We start from the raw sequence: 22,450 nt of genomic DNA, 5'->3' as shown, positions 1-22,450 counted from the left end.
CGAATACGGCAGTATACAGTTAGGAGTATTGCTGTTTGTACGGCTTCTACAAATGAGTAACGGACGTCATCTCCCATGTCCGTACATCGTGCAACTGATTGATCGTGAGAATTGGCCGCCAATGACTGATTTGATATTTGGCTTCTTAGTGCTGATACTTTAATAGAAGACGTCTGACCGTCGTTTTGACTCCCCGTTATAATTCTTGCATTTAGATAAAATGATGATACAATCAAACGTATCTGACGGAATACTATCCTGTTCGCAATAGCCTACATTAGTGAACTAACATGTGTCGTGCCAGAAATCTGATCCGCACATGGCCAATGTCGCTAAAAGCTATGGGAAAGATCGCTAAGAGCTAAAGGAGACAATGATCAATGACGGTTTCCTCGATCGATTTTTTCACTAGATGGCAGCACCGTGCCGTGAGAGGTCTTTTTAACAGCAGCTGTCAAAAATACCTCTCGGCACGGTGCTGCCATCTAGTGAAAAACTCGATCGCAGAAATCCTCATTAAGCGATGTAATATTTGTATGACACTGTGTCTAAATTTAGTATTTTTTTAATGTAGATTGTTAAATTTAAATAAAATTTAAGTAAAACGGCTATTGCCGGCAGCCAACACTGCATATCAGTTATAAAATTTTCCAATGATTTCGTAAGAGCTCATAAACATATTTTTGCATTGAAACATATGTAATGCATCTTATTATATGATTTGTTTGATGCAAATGTCAAGTTCAGAAAATATGTATTGAAATGAAAGTGACTATGTACTGCCAGACAGCTACAGATAGGGTTGCCAGATGGTCGGGATTTGGCGGGATTCTTCCGATTTTTAGCATGTATCCCCGATTCCCAACAAAGTGAAAACTGTCCCGAAAAACAGCTTCACGTTATAAAACAATAATTTCAAGTTCCGAAGCGAGGGATTGGGCAGAGCAGATGACGTAGTGCCAATAATGTAAAATATCGTTGTTTTTAATACAATTACTTAATTTGAATGTTTCTTTTTTCCCGACTTAAGTCCCAAAATCCCGAAAACTTGATATTTTTCTCGATAATAGCGCCTTTTGATCTGGCAACCCTAGCTACAGACCATTACTTATAAATCATAGTAATTGATATTAACCCTTTGGACGCCACGCCTATCGTGTGCGCGTTACTTCACTTCTTTGCGAGCTTTGGAGGTCATAGAATTAAACCATGACTGATATATTATAACAGAAATGAGTACCTATCTATAGCTACACTAGTAACACGTGTACCTACTTACTGCTTTTTCGTTGAGCCGCCAGCAAAAAATAACTACGGATGAACGAAGTTGAAAGCGTAAGCGTTAGTCTAGCGGGTCATGGGAGTGTAACTAACCGTTTTACTGTCCGTATTTTTTGCACACAGTTTCAAGACTTATGATAGCTAATCGTGGAATCCCTCTCCGTCACACAATACTTGTTAGAAAGGGAAAGAGATTTATATTTAGGTAATCGAGAGGCCATTGACATATTATTAATAGGTACTACAATTACAATGTCTTAGAGAAAGTAATCTACTTCTAGCTCGTGCCAAAAACGTCCGTCATATTAGGGTGACCCACTTGCCCGCCGTTTCTTTCTAGACTAAAATACATATACAGTCTAAAATACACCTTATGACTTGTTCGGCAGATTAGAAATTGCTTTAACACGAAATTGGCTAGAGCGTGCTAGACTATTGGATTGTTAACAACCTAAATTAGACTTTGTAACTGGTTCGTGTGAGTTTAAATTGGTTTGTCACGAATTGTTCTGGCGATTTGCCAAATTTTATGCATCTTATGTTCGTATGTATAGAGATTCTTCGATTAGATTGCTTCCTATTTCTATAACGATTGGCAGTGAGAGTGATTTTTTGGCATTTATCTCAAGGGGATATGGTTCATAATTGTATCCATTTAAACCTATATTTTATTAGGCACATGTAACACAATTTAATTCGCGTACTTTTGTGTGGTTGCCGTTCTTATAGCTGGTCTATTTTAAGAAAGTACACGAACTGAGTAACACGTGTATGAAGAATGTGACGAAAATTTATAAGTTCATACGGATCATTTATAATTTTTTAATAGACGACATCTTCAAAGAACCCTGTAACTAATAAAGTACCTATAAAAAGTTAGTTAATGTAAATTCGAAGTAATAAAAAGTAGGTATAGGTACCTATACAGTATAGATAATAAAATGGTTCTTATTGTAATTAACGTAGGGAATTTTTAGAGGAGTTGAGACACAATGTGTTTTTTTTGCAAGCGATTACCTAGTGATTTCTAAACGCAGCGTATACCAGAAAAGGTGATTCTTATCTATAGCCGGTCATACAAATTTATCTGTAGCAAAAGGCGCAAAATTCAAATTTTCTATGGGACGATTACCTTTCACGCCTACATTTTTTTAATCTGCCGCTTTTTTCAACTAACGGAAATGACTTGACAGACTATAGTTAAATAACATTGGACCCTTTAAAAACGTCTACCTATACATATCCATCCCCTATTAATAAGCATAGACAATGAACGAGTCACATTTGTTTATTCTTCAACTGACATTCTTTCTCATAATTCATAATTCATAATTCATTTATTGCATTTATAATCATGTGTTACATAAGGTCTTACAAAGAGCATTTTACAGCTAGTGTTCACATGAACCCTGTTAGGGTACATAGCAATGTAAGTACTTAACTAAAACTTAATACTACAGTAAATTTAACCTAATTTTTATATGGCATCTCTTTCCAGCGCTTCAATCTCCCAAAGCGGAGATAAAGAGGAAGAGGTCTATACATATCCATCCCTTATCAATAAGCATAGACAACGAATGAGTCTCATTTGTTTATTCTTCAACTGACATCCTTTCTCTTTCCAGCGCTTCAATCTCCCAAAGCGGAGATAAAGAGGAAGAGGGACAGCTGAAGCAGTACCATGTGGAGCAGCGCTTCGCCGACCGCCGGTACAAAGTGCACAGTGCGCGCACGTACTTCTACCTCAACGAGGCGGCGTGCGAGAGGAACATGGAGGCGTTCCTCAAGAGTATCGAAGCTGTGGCCGGTGAGTCTCTTTCACACCCCTTCGACTAGTCATGGGTGGGACAAGGAGGGAGGAGGAAGGTGGGCAACAGTAGTGGTTTGCGTACTGCCGTAAAGGAGCACAGTGCGAGAATGTACTTCTACCTCAAGGAGGCGGCGTGCGAGAGGAACATGGAGGCGTTCCTCAAGAGTATCGAAGCTGTGGCCGGTGAGTCCCTTTCACACTGCTTCAACTAGTCATGGGTGGGACAAGGAGGGAGGAGGAAGGTGGGCCACAGTAGTGGTTTGCGTACTGCCGTAAAGGAACACAGTGCGAGAATGTACTTCTACCTCAACGAGGCGGCGTGCGAGAGGAACATGGAGGCGTTCCTCAAGAGTATCGAAGCTGTGGCCGGTGAGTCTCTTTCACACTCCTTCCACTAGTCATGGGTGGGACAAGGAGGGAGGAGAAAGGAGGGCAACAGTAGTGGTTTGCGTACTGCCGTAAAGGAGCACAGTGCGAGAATGTACTTCTACCTCAAAAAGGCGGCGTGCGAGAGGAACATGAGGCGTTCCTCAAGAGGATGAATTGGACAGTTGATCTTGTACCTCGGCAGAGGGGAAATAGTGCGAATGCCGACTCCCTTCCGTATTCCTCGAAACCAATAATAGCTTAAGGCTTTTAGGCAGTTTATGAATAACAGATATAATATAAAATTTACTGTTCCCATGTAGATTACGAAGAACGTTTCAACGATGAACCTATCGAAGCTGTGGGATTTGACGTAAACTGTACCGTAATTTATTTCATTGTTCTTGCAACGTACAGTCCACTGCAATAATACCTCACCTCACCTCTGAAGTTCCAGGCGTCCATAGGCTACGGTGACTGCTTACCATCAGGCGCGCCGTATGCTTGTTTGCCACCGATGTGGTATAAAAAAATATCTTGCTCGGCGAGCGCGTATATTTCTGATACCATCGCATCAGAGCTATAGATTTTTTTTCATTGTAGAGTTTTTTTGGTCAGATATTATTGCAAGACTGGATCTATAGTTTGAACATGAATAGCGTGGACGTGGTAGTATGGGCTAAGTCCGGAGTGTCCGGACACCTGGGTCGTTCGACACGACCCTCGGTCGTGGGTTCATTTCTTGTGAGAATAATAATATTTTCCATGGTATTCATGCGCAAAGTATTAAATTTTAGACTATTCAATTGTTTAGTTTTCATTTGTATCACTACTTACAAATGTACTTCTCATTCATATGTTTAAGTAGATAGTTAAGTCGATACCTAACCTAATAAAGTAATTTAGTGTAATTTTCATTGTCATAAATATATAGGTAATAATAGGGAGAATACCTGCCATCATAAACCATATAAGTACTATTCTCCTTACTACGAGTAGTTAATAAGTTGATATTGATAATAAGATAGTGTATATTTTGTCGTTTGTCATGAATACTAATGTTTTTGTTATTTTCAGACACCACGAAAAGCACCGGCCTCATGGCGGTCAAGTTGACCGCGCTGGGAAGACCTCAGTTGCTGGTGAGTTGTGCCAACATCAAAATATGTAGTTCTTTCGTCAGCCGGTGTATTATGGTTAGCATTATCCATCTTTATCCACGTGATAAAATAATTGTCACTTTAACACCGTGGGATAGAAAGTGACGGACACCGTTTTGTCACGCTGTCATGTAGACAAGAACCACCATCATATCCGTACAGAACCGGCAGGAAGTCGAAATCTTTTTAACAGACATCAAGATTTCGAAGGTAGGAAAAAAACAGATTTACTGATTATGGAAAAAAACTTAAAAAGTATATATTGACTTCACAGTTGGTTAGATTGTCTGATGAGTCAGGATATGATTATGAAATCCTAGGAATAAAACAAGATAACTCTTCAAGTATTTGCTATTGAAAAGTACCATTATGAAGGACTGCTGATGAAGACCCCTCAACTCAAACTCTAAAGGGGCTCTCTGATTACCAGCCTTACTGATGGCCTGTCAGTTAAACGCAAAATTTTACAACTCCGTACAACCGACAGGCTGAAATCGTCCGGCGAACTGGTAATCTGTGGGCCCCTTTAGGACATAAATGGAGTTGAATATTTTCACGACTTCTATGTGAACTATATCGCGTGTGGAGGTTGTAATCAGATTAGGCATAATCTAGGAATTTGAATTCTGGGCCACTTCATTGCCATAGTGACAATCAATATAAAATCCGCTGCATATTCTTTCTAGATCTCATATTTTGTCGCTATCCGCAGTTGCATATATAGAAATCAAATTCCTTGACTGAACGCATTTTTCATAATTCTTCCTTGTCTTATCCTCATGGCTGAGGGACGTGACGAATGTGGACACTTTTCACCAGTGCTCTTCAAGCCGCTCTGTCTTGGGCCCACTGCATGCTAGCCTGCAATGTGGCGTTTGTCTCTTTCATAATTACATACATACATACATCACTGGCTCAGTTACCCAAAGAGGAGCTTTGGCTCTGACACAAGAGAGCGCCACATTGCCCTATTCTGCGCCACTTCGCGCCAGTTGGGTATTCCCCCAACCAGCCAGTTGGGTTTGGGGTTGGGATGAGTTGGGTTGGATATAATTACGAATGTTAAATCTTCCGTCTAATGTTCCAGTTGCAACTGTCCGAAGTGATCATGCGCGCGCGCAACTACATGCAGCAGATCGTCGGCGGCATGGGCAACGTGCTCACCCACCACAAGACCATCGAGGACCTGCAGCGGTACTTCGGGGACCACAGCTCCAAGCCAGAGGTCCAGGAGTTCATGAAACAGATGACCTCGGACAAAGAGGGGTAGGTGTCTTACAGTATGAGTAATCCTACTTACCATAGCCATTTAGGGCCTGCAGTGGTACTTCGGGGACCACAGCGCCAAGCCAGAGGTCCAGGAGTTCATGAAGCAGATGACCTCGGACAAAGAGGGGTAGGTGTCTTACAGTATGAGTAATCCTGCTTACCATAGGCCATTGAGGACCTGCAGCGGGACTTCGGGGACCACAGCTCCAAGCCAGAGGTCCAGGAGTTCATGAAGCAGATGACCTCGGACAAAGAGGGGTAGGTGTCTTACAGTATGAGTAATCCTAATTACCATAGACCATTTTACTACCTTGGAGATCACAGTTCCAAGCTTGAAGAGCCTATAAAACATATGCTATTACGCCATGTTACACGTGAGTATCTATGCCTACAAATGAGCATCAAGCAAGTGAAGATGGAGCCCTCTGGCTTTTTAGCTCTCTGGATCTCTATACAGGAGTTTGAGTCAAAAAACATAAAAAAAATATATCTTATTCTTTACCTTACTTTTGTACTTTTTGATTGTAGTCTGTAAGTTGGAAGATGGTAACAAAAGTAATTGAGATTTTATACTTGTATTCTCCTCTTACCATACCTCTTTCTTACTTGTATTCTGTATTCTTGTATTCTGGACCTCTTTCAAACTGCGTTGTCTTAAATACGTAGGAATATATACATGAAATACAGGAGAAGAGAAGAGAAATACAGGAGTTTATGTCAGAAAACTTCGAAGGGTAATGCCCCGTAAAACATAAAAATATATCTTATTCTTTACCTTACTCTTGTACTTTAATAGTTATTTGTTTCACTCGGGGGCAAAGTTGTTGTTTAACCGCTCGTGCTAATATTGATACCCGAGCAAGCGAAAGATTCCAAAATTGAACCACGAGCGTAGCGAGTGGTTCGAAAAATGGAATCTTGAGTGTTGCGAGGGTTTCAAAGCACGAGGGTTAAACAAAATTTGCCCCCGAGTGAAACACAAAATTTTTCACCACACCAACCCGAAGCAAATATTAAATGTAAAATATCAAACAAAATCAAATCCAAATGAATGTTATTAAATATTTACCATCCAAAATTATTATTTTAAAGTCAATTCTACCAGCAAACATAAGAAAACAACTCAAAATTTGCATTTGATTACTTTGCCTCACATGTGGATAAAATGCAACTTTGCTATTCGTTTTCGAAGTGCAAAGTAAGCCTTTCCGAGCTGGTGTGGTGAAAAAATAATTGAGATTTTATACTTGTTTTCTAAATGAACCCCTTTCAATCTGGGTTGTCATAAATACGTAGGATTATATACGAAAGTCTATTGTAAAGAACTCTTCCATTAATATTAGCCTTGCGTCGGATATCCCGACCTCTGTCGCATAACCGTTGCATAACTGTCGGTTCACACGTCTGCCAAAAACGCTGAAACTATTTCAGTTGTTCGCAGTACACTGATTCACCCTGGCGGCCTTCCAATGGACGCCTTTTTCTTTGTTAGTGACATGGACAAAAAGGAATAATTTACCATTTTTTGGGTTAGAAAGAATAGAAAGAACTCGGCAGATGTCAGCCGCAGAGATTTGGTCTTTGCAACTACTACTCTTTTTTGACTAGCAGCAATGATTTCGTCACCGAAAAATTGTATGGAACAGGCTATTTGTTCTTCTCTATCTAGCGATTGGTTTTCTCTATCTTTTATCAATTGTTTTTGTCTATATTGTTTGTTTTATTGAGCCGTGCAATAAATTAATGTTCAATCTTACTTTTGTGGAGATCTTTCTAATGATAAATTCCTTTTAATTCGTACTTAAAATAATCAATGGAGTTTCTCTTTCAAGTTACTAGTTTGTAGCAAATTTGAACACCAATGGCGATATTCGCAGTGGAAGAGATCCCTCGAAGGGATCAGTTCGCCTTTGTACTTCTTACTAATTGTACAGTGATCAGCAATAGTATCTTACACAACTAGGGCCGCAAAAATATATGACGCGCTCTTATTGCGCTCCAAATAAGAACGTGTCACATATTTTTGCGGTATGTTATTTTGAATATGTCTTTTTGTACAAATCTACTACTTCTACTAAAAGCGACGGTCAGAATATAATCGAAGTATTATGTAGGTAGTAACCTACACGTGTTAACGTGTGTGTCATTAGTTCTAATTAAAATATACTAGCAATATCGATTTGTCCCTTGTCATTTTTGGTGACAAATTGGATCGGACTGCCAAAGAAGTCACCCGTTGTAAGATTTGGCTGGGAGTGGAAACATCAAAGGGGTCACGTACCTAACGTTCGATCAAACAACCGTTTGCCATTAACAATAATATCCAGAGTCCAGTCGATTCTGAGGCCCGATTTTTGAATTTCGACCGCTCGATTTCGTGTATTTCGTTCAATAATATCTCCACTACTAGGCATTTCAATTCTACTAATAGAATTGAAAACGAGTGGTCAAAACCACTGGATTCTCAATTTCTATAGCTTGCTTTCTACAGCTATTTCAAAAATTAGCATTTCTCCGGTTTCCACCGATTTTCGATTGCCGAAATCAAGCGATCGGAATTCAAAAATCGGCCCCCTGGCTGGTTCTAATAGGTTTTACATTACAAAAAGGTACGTGTACCTATGTCTTTTAAAGAATGCCAAGTTATATAATATTTTAATAGTAGATGTGTGCTTTCCACAGACGGGTTTCGGTATAGTATAGAAGTCTATATTTCTTTGTACCGTTGCCAAACGAGAGGGTGTGACTCTTGAATTGGCACCTGTAATTGTCGTAGACAAACCTTAATCTGAAAAAATATAATACGAGTAGAACATCTTTTTCCATTTCTGCGTAGAATTGAACAAAAATTACATGAATCAAGGGTCTTTCATGATCGCCAGAATGTTCCCCCCTCCCTCCCTCCCCTCAAGGGGACTCTCGAAAGGACAGTCCAACAAAAACTACAACATTAATAGCTTTCAGCTGTCTACTCGTATGTCTAGCTCATCTCAATCACATGACAACATACAGAGTGATTCAGGAGACGTGAGCAGGACTAACACTGCGCATTTCGTAAATTATAATAAGCAACTCTTTCGTATCAGTATTAGTGAGGTTAACGTTAATTTTCTAGTCGTGTTGAAAAAAAAAAGTTATTAATTTATTTACGACATGCATGGTCACCCTACAATTAGAATAGTAAACTATCGATATTCTGTGTCAAATTTAATGTCATCACGGTCTGGTTACTTTTGAAAACTCGTATCTCACTCAAGTTTGACAGTTTATTTTCTTCGTAATCATAATGCTGTCATTACGGTTAAAGAGGTTATGTTTATTAATTAGGTCTTGTAGGGTGACCATGATTGTAGAGAATTAAATTTGCCTTCGCCAAAAAGTAAAAAAATAGGAAAAAGTGTGGTTGTTTCACCTAAATACGACGGTGATCGGTCAATTATCAGTTACTGAGTGTGCAGGATTAGTCCTGCTCACGTCTCATGAATCACCCTGTATGTACATGACTACATGAGAAATGTCAGTTTGTGTGGTGTGACGCTGCCAAAACTGATAAATCTTGTTATTATATAGCCAGCTTGTTTCTATTAGTTACAGTTTACCTTGAAAATTGCTGTAATATTTTGGTGCATTTTTATAAAATATTCAAATTTCAAATATGGTAAGCTGTTGAAATGTTCAACAACTTGTGATCAATCGTATCTACAGGTAGCACAAAGCAGATTTCTAAAACTTTCACTGCATTACAATATTATTCGATCGAAGAATAACTTACCTCTTATCTTAACCATATTTCAGCAATATCTCGTGTGTGTTAGCTTGCTTAGCGCCTCTTGCGCCATCCCACTAACCCGGGGTTAAGCGGTTAAACTGTTAACCCTGTGTCAAATAGTACTGGTAACCGTGTTAACTCCAGGTTTATCCGGTTAACCCCGGGTTAGTGGAATGGTGCAAGTGGCGCATAGGATTTTTCTCGCGGCGGGATATCTTTTCCTGTTCTTTGATTCTTGTAATTTCTACATAATTTTCCAATAATCATCTAGGATTTCTTATCTTTACTTAATGTATGAAGTAAAATTTACGATACATCCCTGTGACCTTTCCGTGTTAATGACTTAAGGTGTATTTTCGCTTGGCTTGTCATTTTTTAATGACACCTACATTGTTCGACCTACTAAGTAACTGCTGTTCGTTATTTGACTATTTGTGACATTGGCACGGATAATGGTTCTCTGTATTCTCGTTCTATTGTGAATTCGTAATCGTTCAAAAGAATAATGATGGTATTTTGTCTGAAAGCGAAATGTTAGCGAATGTGATTTGGATTTGATTCGCTCAGCAAAAGATAATAAAAGAACCAACCTTCATTGTTTGTAACACAGCAAAGTGTTCTAATAGTTGGTTTTATTTTTACAACTCTTTTATAGGACGTTATTAACAGTAGATAACTAAAGAAATTTGCAGCGACACCTATCGGTCTGGCCTGAGAGTATATAAAGGTGTGTTATTCCAGCGTGCTGCACATATTCCCGTGGGACCGGTCAGTGGCGCCACCTATTGTCGTAACTCGTAAGCGTTGTCGCTAAACTATCGTTTACTGCTAGGTACAAATAGATGGCGCTAGTTTTTTTAATACATCATGCCCTATTTAATTTTGGGTTTAGTTGGAAACTGATTCCTGTTTAGGTATGCGTTATTTCACCAGAAATCCACTTTTGGGGACTAAGTAGTATTTTGCCTAAGTTCGTAAACGTGCTAGTTGGTACAACGGAATAAAGAACAATGGTTGAATGTCTGAATTTGATATAAAATATGCAGCCATCGGTTTTGCTTCGATTTTTTTTTTCTGTTTATCAAGGCAAACTGCAAATTAGTTCACTATCGAATTCTTCACCCGTAGCATACCTGTTTAAGTGTGTAAGTCCTTGTCACAATGAACAACTTAATTCGAACCTAACGTCAAACCTTACTTGCAATTTATAGTTCGTTTTTGTTAGCATTAGAAATAAGGTAAACAATCTTGACGTGTCTTAATTGAAAAACACTTTTTAAAAATAAGTCACGGTAAATATGTGACAATTTATGAATCTAATACGATCATTTTATATACTTCTGCTTTCATAAGTAATAGTTATTGATTATTAAAAAGCTTTTTTCAATTAAAAGACATGTCAAGTTCGCTCCTTCTTTCTAATGCTAAAAAAAAGAACTATAGTAAGTGTTCATAGCTAAAAATAATGCCAAAAGTAGTTTTACAATATCCAATAATCATACATTCCTCTGTATCAGCTCATGCTCGCCTTGTGTATCCTGTTCTATATCTACTAATAGCTTGTGTTTATATGACTTTTATTTATTTTACAGCATCGTGCATTTGTTCCCCTGGTCGGGAATCCTGGACAAGGATATGGGTCTGTCGGACTCGTTCCGTGTACCGGACCCTAAGACCGGCCAGATGAGACGGCTCATCTCACAGATCCTGCCTAAGGTGTGTTTCTCTATCATTCTTATCCCACACACGTTACCTTCATTTTTCTTGGTAATGAGAACAGAATTGGCTGAAATTTTTCGTTGAGCTACATTTCCAATAGGTAAAAATATATGGAGCGGGAAATCCAGACCTGCAAGTTGAGTCGATTTTTTTTCCTCGCGAGTGTAGTATCCTCAATATGGATCAGACGCAGGACGGCCGGAATAACTTACTGCCCAAAGTTTCCTTTAACTCGTATTTAATTGTTTTTTACTCTATAAGTATCCACGACAAAGTTATGGAACAACAACAACGAACAACATTATCGAGCGCTTAATAACGCGACTGGGGACCTGAAATACATAAATTATGTACTTTCTTGTGTGTAACTCTGTCTAATTATGATTCTGAATGAGAATATATCATCATCATCATCATCATAATCTCAGCCATTAGACGTCCACTGCTGAACATAGGCCTCCCCCTTATTATGAGAATGTATATTTGTGAAATAGTCCGTGAGTGAAATTTTCGGAACAGACATACCTCCAGCGCCTACTAGCAGAATACTTTCTAAAGCACGTCTAGTCACGAGCCTTATGTATAAGCTTTATTTTTATTTCTCTTTCAAAGTAATTATTAAAAACATTTAGATTATAGATTAAACATACAAATTATAAACTAAAATAAACCTAAGAATGAGTAAAACTAACTTAACAAATAAAATATTCCCCTTCACTCTGATTGTCTCCTGGATCAAATGTGCCAAAAATACTGGCGGCATTACCCCGCTGAATGGCCAGTGATATTTATTGGACAAGGAAAGAACCAGAGCGAGCCTTATTAATCTTATTATTTTACATTTAGAACAAAGTAAGTAACTTGTATAGGTACCTTTGGTTAAAATTCCCCTTGATATTTCAGGAAGAGGAGATGTTCCGGAACATGCTCCGGCGGCTGAACCACATCATCCAGACCGCGAACGACGCCGACGTGCGAATTATGATCGACGCCGAACAGACATACTTCCAGCCGGCCATCAGTCGCATCTGCCTCGAGATGATGCGTCGGTACAACAAGGTATATTATCTTAGACTTATATCGACCGGGATATGGCCCGTGATTACCTTTTGTATTGCTTTCGAGCTCCCGATATTTCGACGCAGTTACATGCACCTTGTTCACGGGTACCTAACTGAAGATAGCGGCTAATAGGTGTCAAACTTGTATCCCGGTCGATAATGTCGATGTACGTCTAGCCTTACGTATGTATAAGCACTGATCAGTGCAAACGAATTTAAACCTATTATATTAAACACAGGATTTAATTTTGTGCGCACTGATCTGTGCTTAGATATACGAAGGGTTAGTGAACCCAAAACAGTTAAGGGATATTATCTTATACTGCCTTTAGTTTTCAAAACGTAGTAGTAAGTGCACGGTCCCAGTGACGAGCGTCCAATGGACAATCTTTTGACGAGTTATCTTGAGAGAAGCCTTATTGAGCTACTGTGGGGCTTAGTCAATGTGTGTACAAATGTCCTTTTTTTTCTTAGCCTATTTGTGTGTCCCACTGCTGGGCAAAGGCCTCTCCCCTGGTTCTCCATGACTCTCGATTTAGCGCTTCCTCCAGCCAGTTGTTAAGGAAGGCGTCAAAGTCGGCTCTCCAGCTCCGCCTGGGCGTGCCCCGCCCACGCTTCTTCGTCGGCATCCACTTGGTGGCTATGTTAGCCCATCTATCCATCTATGTCCTTTTTCCTATAACATGTATTTATTATTTATTTGGTAATCGTGTTGTAGGACAAGTTCCTCGTGTTCAACACGTACCAGACCTACCTGAAGAACACCTACAACGAGATCCTCACCGACCTGGAGCAGGCCGAGCGGCAGAACTTCTACTGGGGCGCCAAGCTTGTCCGCGGCGCTTACATCGAGCAGGTACCACAACTTTTCTACCTAAATGTACTATGCAAAGACGTAGGCGAAATCACAATTTTTAATTCAACGAAAAATAGAATACAGAATCTGTCACCAATGTCACCTTTCAGAATATCGCTCCGAATGCTCTTAAAAACTGAGCGATATCGACGATTATTCGATCCTCGGATTCCTCGGTGATTTTTTGATTTCAATTCCCTATTTCACACGGTATATAAAAAGGCACGTAGCGGCATCTATTCTAAGACATTATAACTGCAATAAAGTGTGACTTGATAGTCAAATTGAGAAATTATTCTATAGGGAGCGAGCATGAACTATAGGGGGCAGCATAGGAGCCTTCAGATTTTTGGCGTATGCTTCCGATGTAGCCCACAAGATGGCATAACCTACTATGCACCAGGAACGTACCTATGAGAACGGTAGATGGTAGCATTTGCTTTGGCAATGTACATGTGCACAGTATAGGTATGTTTCCGATTCAGGCCACAAGATTACTCTTTAGAAGTCATTTTTTATACTAATATTTTGGTGGCAAGTAAGCATACTAGGCCCGTGGTAAGAAGTGACCGTAGCCTACAATATTACGAAATGACAGTTATTAACGTTGTTTGAATATGTAAACAGGAGCGCGCGCGAGCTGCGGCGATGGGTTACGAGGACCCCACCTGTGAGAGCGTGGAGGCTACCACGGTGTCCTTCCACAAGTGTCTCAAGGAGATCCTTTCCAGGGTCAAGGTGAGTTCCACTATCAAAAACTTGACATTTGTAAGAGTCAAGAGTAAATATTGCGACGTACATACTGCGTGCTTACTAGGATTAACAAAGATCTTCTATTTATTTTTCAAAAAAGGCCTAATTATATACAAAACTCTGATTAGTTTTTCCCATTGGAGGATACAAAGAAATAGTTGTAAATGTGGATGTTTTCAGTAACGTATGAAAATGATCACCAGACATTTTAATTTTTCGATGATGATCTACGGCCCCTGGACTAGTTAGATCTTAGAGGAAATAACCAATGGAGACGCCATGTCTAAAATTTTCGGTACAAAATAGTCTGCCGTTTTTTGCGGGGGAGGGGCACATCAAATGTATAGGTACGTCATGTCAGATAAACGTCAGTCCATACATATGGTTGACCATTGGCCGCCTATTTTCGACAGAGGGGGACGCCTGTTAATGGCGGCTCCATTGTTAATTACTCCGAGAGTTAGATAGTCTGAAGCAGGGCTCGGAATCGGTATTATTTTAAAACCCCGAAATAGCCCAATATTTTGAATTATTATATGCCTTGTACGAAGGACTGAGTCATATATTTAGGTAACAACTTCGTATTATTAGATTGTCTCACTAAAAATGAAATAATAAACCAAAGAACGAAACCGAACGTAATAATACCGGTATTTTTGTATGGAGCAAATACCGGTTTCCGGCCCCTGGTCTGAAGTATATATTAGTTAAACTTACGTAGAAAATTACCTAAATGTCATGCACATCAATCATAAACCATCTTACAGATGTAGTGCATAATTATTTTCCATCGTATTTTCACGGATCTGTAATGTTATCTTCCCCAGGGCCGCGAGGGCAAGGCGTCCCAGCTGGGTATCATGGTGGCGAGCCACAACGAGGACACGGTCCGCTACGCCATCGAGCTGATGCAGCAGCACGGGATCCGGCCCGGCGACAAGGTGGTCTGTTTCGGACAGCTGTTCGGCATGTGCGACCATGTCACCTTCCCGCTAGGTGAGTTTTTGACTATGACATTCGCAAGGTAGTAAGCAGGGATTGGAGAAGAGCTAAAGATCGTGCTCAGTGGCATGCCATGGTTGAAGCCTACATGATAGGCAGTGAGCACTGATTGTGTGAGATGAGATGAAGATTCCTGGCGTGCAGATTGCATATTGGTCTTTGGCGCATACTCCACTGACCAGAGCTATGCTGTTAAATTTTGATGATGATGATTGGTCTTTGGAAAGAGACTGCTAATTTCGGCTTCGCTAAGCGTTGTCCAACCTACCTGTGTGATGATTGTCACTCGTTGTACTTCGGTGATCGATGAATGGTAACCAGTGTTAGGAAATCGATGTAAAAGGCCAATCGTCTCTTTCCAAAGACCGATATCCAATTTTTTATCGCCGGATACTGTATATCATTGTGTATGAGACATTCCATTTACAATGATTTAATTTTTCCAGGTCAAGCCGGCTACTCGGCGTACAAGTACGTGCCGTACGGGCCCGTGAACGAGGTGCTACCGTACCTGTCGCGGCGCGCCAACGAGAACCGCGGCTTCCTCTCCAAGATCAAGAAGGAGAAACGCCTCCTCCTCAAGGAGATCGCGCGCCGCCTCCTCACCGGACAGATGTTCTACAAGCCCGTCGGCAACTACAAGCCGGTGTAAAAACCACCTTAACACCTTGTGCTGTAGTCTAATTTCCTTTGCGGAGTGTTTCGGTTCGAGTTGAAAGTAGTGTAACTCGGAGCGGATTGTGATATGGATCATCGGGTTTGTTGTGAAGGTGGTTTAGGATACTGGCCGGTTGGAATGTCTATGAGAGGCTTAAACGTCAACGTAACTAAACTTGTATTATAGTTGGCAACATTGGCTCCTACGAATATAACAGTGGTGACATCTGTAGTGAAAACATAGTTGCAGGTGGCAAAACTACTAGCGCCATCTATAAGTAAAGGACGGTTTTAACCCCATAAAAGTTACCGTGATTTTTTTAAAGGTTTGACGTTTGCCTACCGAGAACTCAAGTGAGATACTTAGATATTGACTTGTGCATCTCACTCACGATTAAAATAATTCAACGCGTTAGAAAGTGTAGAAAAATGGCGGCTCGACACCGGCGGTACGGTTTTTGAGATATAATGTTACTAGTCAACGTAATGGAAACGGTCAGTATTTTCGAATATCACCTTTAATGTCAATGTGTGAACGGGTCAATTCAGCAGTACACGAGGATATCTGTAAAATAAAGTTTACGTCGAAATGGATCAAATTTAATGTTGTTACAAAAGTGAATGTACCCCGCTTGTCATACCTAATAGGAAATTAATAGTATTTATTTTAATGCTTAATTTATTGTAATAGGAAGGGTAATCGACTTTACGTAGTCGAAACAAAGTCCAAATGAACTTAAATAGTTGTACATGTCTTATTTACAGGCAGTTGTAATTACAAAATCGGCGTTGTTTCTGTGCTATATTTATAGGAGTTTTACAAATGCAATCAATTATGTGTCCTATTACTGGCTCTTAGAGTCCTTGTTACTGTGTTTAATTTGAATGATTGTCATTGAAATTTGTTCCATTTCTTTTGTATGATGGTTCATATGATTTTAGATATTATGACTCGGTCTCAAGCAACGTTTTACAATAACACTCACGAGTCTGGTGCATGTATAAACTTTGGTGACATATTAAGGCCTGTATCTTTGATAAAATAAAGAAAATAACTGTTTATATACATATCTATTATTTGATATCTTATTTATATGTATGATAAATATAAATTGTATCCCTTTATATAAAATCAAAAGCATCGTATAATATGTATGTTTATCAAATTAGAAGAATTGTTAAAACCGATTTATATACTATACAAATTTATATCATGTAAAATACATTGTTATTTTGTTAATATATATTTATACATGTATAGTAAGTTACTTGCCTTAAGATATCACCTAAAAGTGTGTCTGTATGTTACTAGTATATCGGAGATGTTAAACTTATTATTTAGACAATAACGAATTACGTAGAAAATGATGGAAAATGAGAAGTGATTTTTTAAATGGCTTGTTTCCTTTTGGTATTACTTACAATTTAAATTATACCTCAGCTCAGATACTCTTAAAGAGTTCTGTCTCACAAAATCCGAAATAAGCTATTTTCAAAACCCCAAAAATTAAGAATGATTTTGGCCTGCGTCCATTATGATTATATTTTGATTTAATTTTGTCAAAACTACAACTCTATATATAGTGTCGTATAATATATGCTGCGTGTTGCAGTTTTGATAAAGTTGACTAACTGTTTAACTTATTGTTTTATTATAATTTATTTTAACAGATAACTCTCCTCGTATTGTAAATGTGTTTAGTTTTTTCTTGTTTATTGTTGGTGCCGTTTGTGAATCATGAGGACTGCTTTATTGAGTTGAGCTACTTTAATATTAATTTCTCAAATCTCTCGATAACATTAAAATGTTGTTTAGCATTCATGTAATTGGGATTTTTCGCGCCACATTTGCTTTTACCGACCCTCTTTTTATCAGAAAAGGATTTAATATTACCACCGGTAAGTGGCGCCATCTGTTAAAGTAGCGCGCAGTTGTAAGTTTCTTTGCAATATTAGGCTATATCAATGTCGCGTTTGAACAACTATTTACTTAAATCGAATACGAATGCATTTCATTGTGTTCCAGTTTATAAACTAAGTTAGAAATCTGAATTTTCATGTTATTTATTATGTAAATTATGTACCTAATATAGATAGCTGGCCCAATGAATTGTCCTATTTTCCGATAATATGGGTTATATGCAAGCGATGCTACATTTCTTTTAAAGATTGTAAGCTACAAGTGGTCTTAAGTTTCTTGAGCTGGATTCGATATTTAAAACTACTGTTAGGAATAGGAAAAGTTACATCTTTGTACAAAAATGGTGGCAAAAAACGAAAAACATGCTTGTTTTAAGTTTTACGATTTGTTCGCTGTTATAACCCATATTTAAGGCGATATCTAAGGCACGAAAGGCTTGCAAATTTTATTATTTGCAGAGCACTTTTATATTCTCCTATTGCCACCTCAAATCAGTTCCTACTTCATTGATTTAGGTTCAATTTTATTTGAAATTATTTGTTTTTATTTTGCTTTGTAAAAATATTGTTAAGTTGCAAAGCCATATGATTACAATCGAAATATCGGCCTCGACGTAAGTAATGACATATTTAGCACAAGTATTTGAACCCGTAAAGGATACTTATAAATATAACATAACACCTATAAATATAACAACAGGGCTCCACGTACAAGAAATATAATATTATATGGTTGAAAAGTTGAAAGCAGTAGGTATGCTGCAAATCATAACTTTTGCATATATACAATATGTGTCCTAAGTTACCTCCTCGGGGCACACCATCTTTACTTTAATGCAAATGGAAACTTACTTACTTTTTCAAACAAAAATATATAATGAAGTGAAAGGGATCATGAATACTTGAATAGCCCTATAATATATATCCCTTTAGAGAATAAAAAAGTTTGATATAATTATCTTGGATTTTTGTGTGAGTGCCCAAGTTCAGTGTCCAATGCCTTGAATAAGTCCAATTTATGTAGGTTAAAGAACTTGTGCAAACTATATGAAATTATCGAATCTCATTGCATTTTCAGTATTAAAGTTTACGTCGGGGTTTTCTAAATTTGTTAATTTCGTATTATGTTGTTTAATTCGATTTATTTGTAAGCGGTTTTACGTTCTTTACCGTCGATTATCATAATTGTGATGCTATTTTTAGATTATTTTACGAATAGACATTTAATAAAGACATAAGCTCGTTTTGATAATTTATTTTTATTTTAATCCTTTCTATTATTTATTAACATTCATTATTTTCAACACACTAACCATACCTTGCATTATAATAGTGTAAACTTTGCATCATAGTACCTATGGAAGTCCTATTGACTGTAAAACGTGTGCTCATTTCTACTGCATTTACAAAGAATCCTTCAAAGATCTCTTCCTAACTTTAACCTTTTCGCCGCCATTGACTTTGTTATAAAGTCAGTACATTTCTTGCCTCACACGCCACGACTTCATATCAAGTCGTGCAATTTTTGACATGGCTTTGATGACGCTTTATTACTTCATTGAGGTGGCTGCGAAAAGGTTAATGGTAAAACAAATGCGTTGCATGGTAAAACTAAACTGACTCGAGAAGTCCAACTGATCAACCAATTTTTCCAATAATGTTGCACAATCCTGAACAACACCTGATGTCCTGTTAATGAAATAACAAAGCTACTCGAGATTACCTTAAATTTGATAATTATTGAAATATCGGGGTCGGTATGAAGAAGTTTATTTTACTTTTGAGTAGGATCTACTCATCATTGAGCAAGATGGAAAACATGACATCCAGGTAATTTTCCATAAATTAAATTTAAATTACTTCTAATAGAGTAAACATCGATAATTTGCTACTCAAAACTGCGATAGGTGGCTTCCAACTTACAGAATTGTCATCATTAATTAATTGAATTTGTTAACGTTTGGAGCCAACGTAAGGTAGATTTATCCGAAACCTAGAAAATGTTTGAGTAAAGTTTAGACTTATACTGTTGGGAAAACGCCTAAATTATTTGTGTAAAGTAAGTAGGAGTAAGAATTGGTTTTCTTCTGAAATGTGAAGAAAACTGAATTCCCCACACCGACCCTGCATAACATAGCAATGAGTCATTATTGCAGACAATAATAGTAATATTTACTTGTATGTTATTGTCATTATCGGTCCATGTTGATTGGTATAACATATTTACGCCCTTTTTCAAAACCGAATATTAAAATAAATGTATGTAAGTTTGTTATTTAACAAAGAAATCAATTCTAAGCTTTGTTTGGGAATTCTTGATGAATATCACATAGCTTTTCTTTCGTTATATTCTCGAAAGAAAATGCGTTAATGTATCACGATATTTGGCATGGCGTTTTAATACTAGTTCAAAGTTTGATGAGGAATTGATGAAAATTTCCTTGGTAATAAGTCATAAATGTAATGGTTAATTTCAAAATTGTCGCAGATCGGGACAAACTGTATTATAAAATATTTAGAAAATATATAATATATAGAGCCTGAGGCCCGAAACATGTCTGTGAAAAATACAAGTGAGTGTAACCGTTGTATAAATAATTTAAAATATGTCTCATGAAACTTTAATTTCGAAAACTGTATTATATCTCATGGATGAATTAAAATATCCAACACTGCCGAATGAAAATATCCAACACTGTTGGATCATTTCACTAATATATTCGTTTTTCAGGTTTTACCTTTTCGACGCCGGCGCCGTGTCAAAAACAAAAGATGTCACGCGGACACCACGTCACCGAAATGTCAAAACTTAAATTGAACTTTATGCATATGCACGTAGGTCTATGTTGCTCTGTGGTCTGTGACCGTTTAATCGGCCCTTGGCGTTGAACGTGCGGTGCGGATGTATCGGTCATTGGCGTCCAAAAGGTTAAATCACCGGCTATCGAAGGCATCGAAGCGCTTGCATTTAGAGTTAGGTCCTTAGCGGCTGTAGGCTTCTATAGCGTTATTATAAGATATCGGGTTTGGAAAAGGGCATTAACTAGATATTTGAGAAATAAAGACGTTTAATGTTGATGTTGGTGGTTTCATTTGACCTTAAATAAATAAATAGTAGCTCTATGAGCTGTAGACCTCGTGTGTGACCAAACAAACAATGGTAGCGCTCTATTTCAGTCAACTGTACTGGTGTACCAGTACCAGTCTTCTGCAATAGCACAGAATAAATAAGGGCATTTCTCAGGAGGGCCGTTTTTACGTGTCCGGGGCAGTAATTGATTGAATTTACTGTTCAATAAATCTGAATTAATTTAGGCATGATCTTCAACTTATATTCTGTCTGGGACACTATTAAATTATTTATTTATTATTTAAATAATACAAGAAAAAGAAATTCAAATGCCAAAAATGACCGTAGTTCTGCAGAAAGCGACCAACTTTTTATTTTTGTCAAAGTGACTTACACCCTAACTCAGTAGCTTTGGTTGCTTTCTGCATTGATAAAAAAATTGAGTTGGTTGTTTTCTGCATAACTACGGTCAAATGATGTTCGGTGGGCGTGTCCCGCACCCAGATTTTATGAAACAAAAAATTATTACTTAAGATGGGGCATTAGATCGGAGTTATTATGGGTATTCACGCATAGGGTATTAGTTAGCTTATCATATTCTTTATATCACAATAATGTGTTTGCTCAACACATTGAATAAAACCAAATTTACGATGTGTCCCGGGCTAGTGACTGATATCGGTGTAATTTGCAAAACATGTCAGTACTCCTTCAAAGTTGTAGACCAGGAACTCAGTGTCTCAAACATAGTATGCTTTAGTTGTGCCTTAACCGTTGAATAAAGTAGAGGTACAGTCACAGTACAATAAAGTGATTTTTTAAACGTTTCTCCGTCCTTCGCTGGGTTTGGTCCTATGTTTTTTTGAGATCGGTGGTGCAATTTACTCCGAAAGTTTTAGTGCAATTATCGTTATGTAAGTGATTAAGAAGTCATCGAAAGTACGTAAATCCACCATTATTACATCTCCTCTGTATCGTTCATGCTATTTCTGTAATTACTAAAAAGCGATTAATTTTGATATCGCTGGTGTTGATTTCCCTGGTTTCGGTGGATTTTTTGACCACCGATATCAAAAAAGTGATCACTGAATTCAAATCCTGCTTTGTAAACTAGTTTGTTGTACTAATTTACTGTGTCTAAAAAGTGAAAGATACGTTGTACAAACGTAAAATTATGTTTGTAAGTAAATTATGTCATAGTAGGTACACAAAATCACTAGTTCACTATGAGTAGTTTTTTAAACCAGACGTATAGACCCAATGTTTCTTTCTCTGTCTTGATATTCTTTTCCAACCAATTAAGTAAATTATGTTCGTTGTCCTCTGTATCACCGGAGGCCCTACACCTCGATACCTTTAAACATGTCAGCCATGTTAAATAAATGTAGTCAATTAGATCCCACTTCTTTTAAAATAACTTGTGTATGTAAGTACTATGCAAGGTGAACCCAAGGGACCGGATGTACAGAACAAGGGATTAAAAATAAAATAGCATTCTAATGTCGAGATCGCTTCAAAGGCACTGAGCGTACCTACTGATCGATATTTCTAAAGCATAGCCATAGACACAAATTGAACACAGCAAATGTTTTAACAATCCTCAATGTCTTATGTCTTTGTTAACAACTTTGTTACAATTTAGCTCAAGTGTTTGAGGGTGCTGGAGATCATAATTAATTGGTAATTGGATCTTCAAGCATTACTCGACTACTTCAAATATTATAGTTTTAAATTGACGGGGTTCACGCTTTTAAACT

The 22,450-nt window shown here is 38.0% G+C and overlaps 1 protein-coding gene across 2 annotated transcripts in view; it reads left to right on the top strand.

The window, feature by feature from the left end:
- The window catches only part of LOC134674344 (proline dehydrogenase 1, mitochondrial), a 40,475-nt gene extending 19,774 nt beyond the window's left edge, over positions 1 to 20,701 (top strand). The window contains exons 4-13 of one of the 2 annotated variants that reach the window (XM_063532393.1): positions 2,907 to 3,088; positions 4,535 to 4,599; positions 5,705 to 5,842; positions 6,104 to 6,144; positions 11,248 to 11,371; positions 12,278 to 12,433; positions 13,154 to 13,291; positions 13,919 to 14,029; positions 14,872 to 15,040; positions 15,493 to 20,701. In XM_063532393.1, the coding sequence (XP_063388463.1) occupies positions 2,907 to 3,088; positions 4,535 to 4,599; positions 5,705 to 5,842; positions 6,104 to 6,144; positions 11,248 to 11,371; positions 12,278 to 12,433; positions 13,154 to 13,291; positions 13,919 to 14,029; positions 14,872 to 15,040; positions 15,493 to 15,698 (1,330 nt within the window). In that variant the 3' untranslated portion in view covers positions 15,699 to 20,701. Of the gene's footprint in view, positions 1 to 2,906; positions 3,089 to 4,534; positions 4,600 to 5,704; positions 5,884 to 6,103; positions 6,145 to 11,247; positions 11,372 to 12,277; positions 12,434 to 13,153; positions 13,292 to 13,918; positions 14,030 to 14,871; positions 15,041 to 15,492 lie in introns of both variants that reach the window. The other variant, XM_063532394.1, reaches the window with a different exon arrangement.
- The last annotated feature ends 1,749 nt before the right edge of the window (positions 20,702 to 22,450 follow it).

This window comes from Cydia fagiglandana, chromosome 20, assembly GCF_963556715.1.
Source record: "Cydia fagiglandana chromosome 20, ilCydFagi1.1, whole genome shotgun sequence".
Taxonomy (NCBI): domain Eukaryota; kingdom Metazoa; phylum Arthropoda; class Insecta; order Lepidoptera; family Tortricidae; genus Cydia; species Cydia fagiglandana.
The sequence above is the reverse complement of the archived record's forward strand: the minus strand, read 5'-3'. Positions and strand labels throughout refer to the sequence as shown.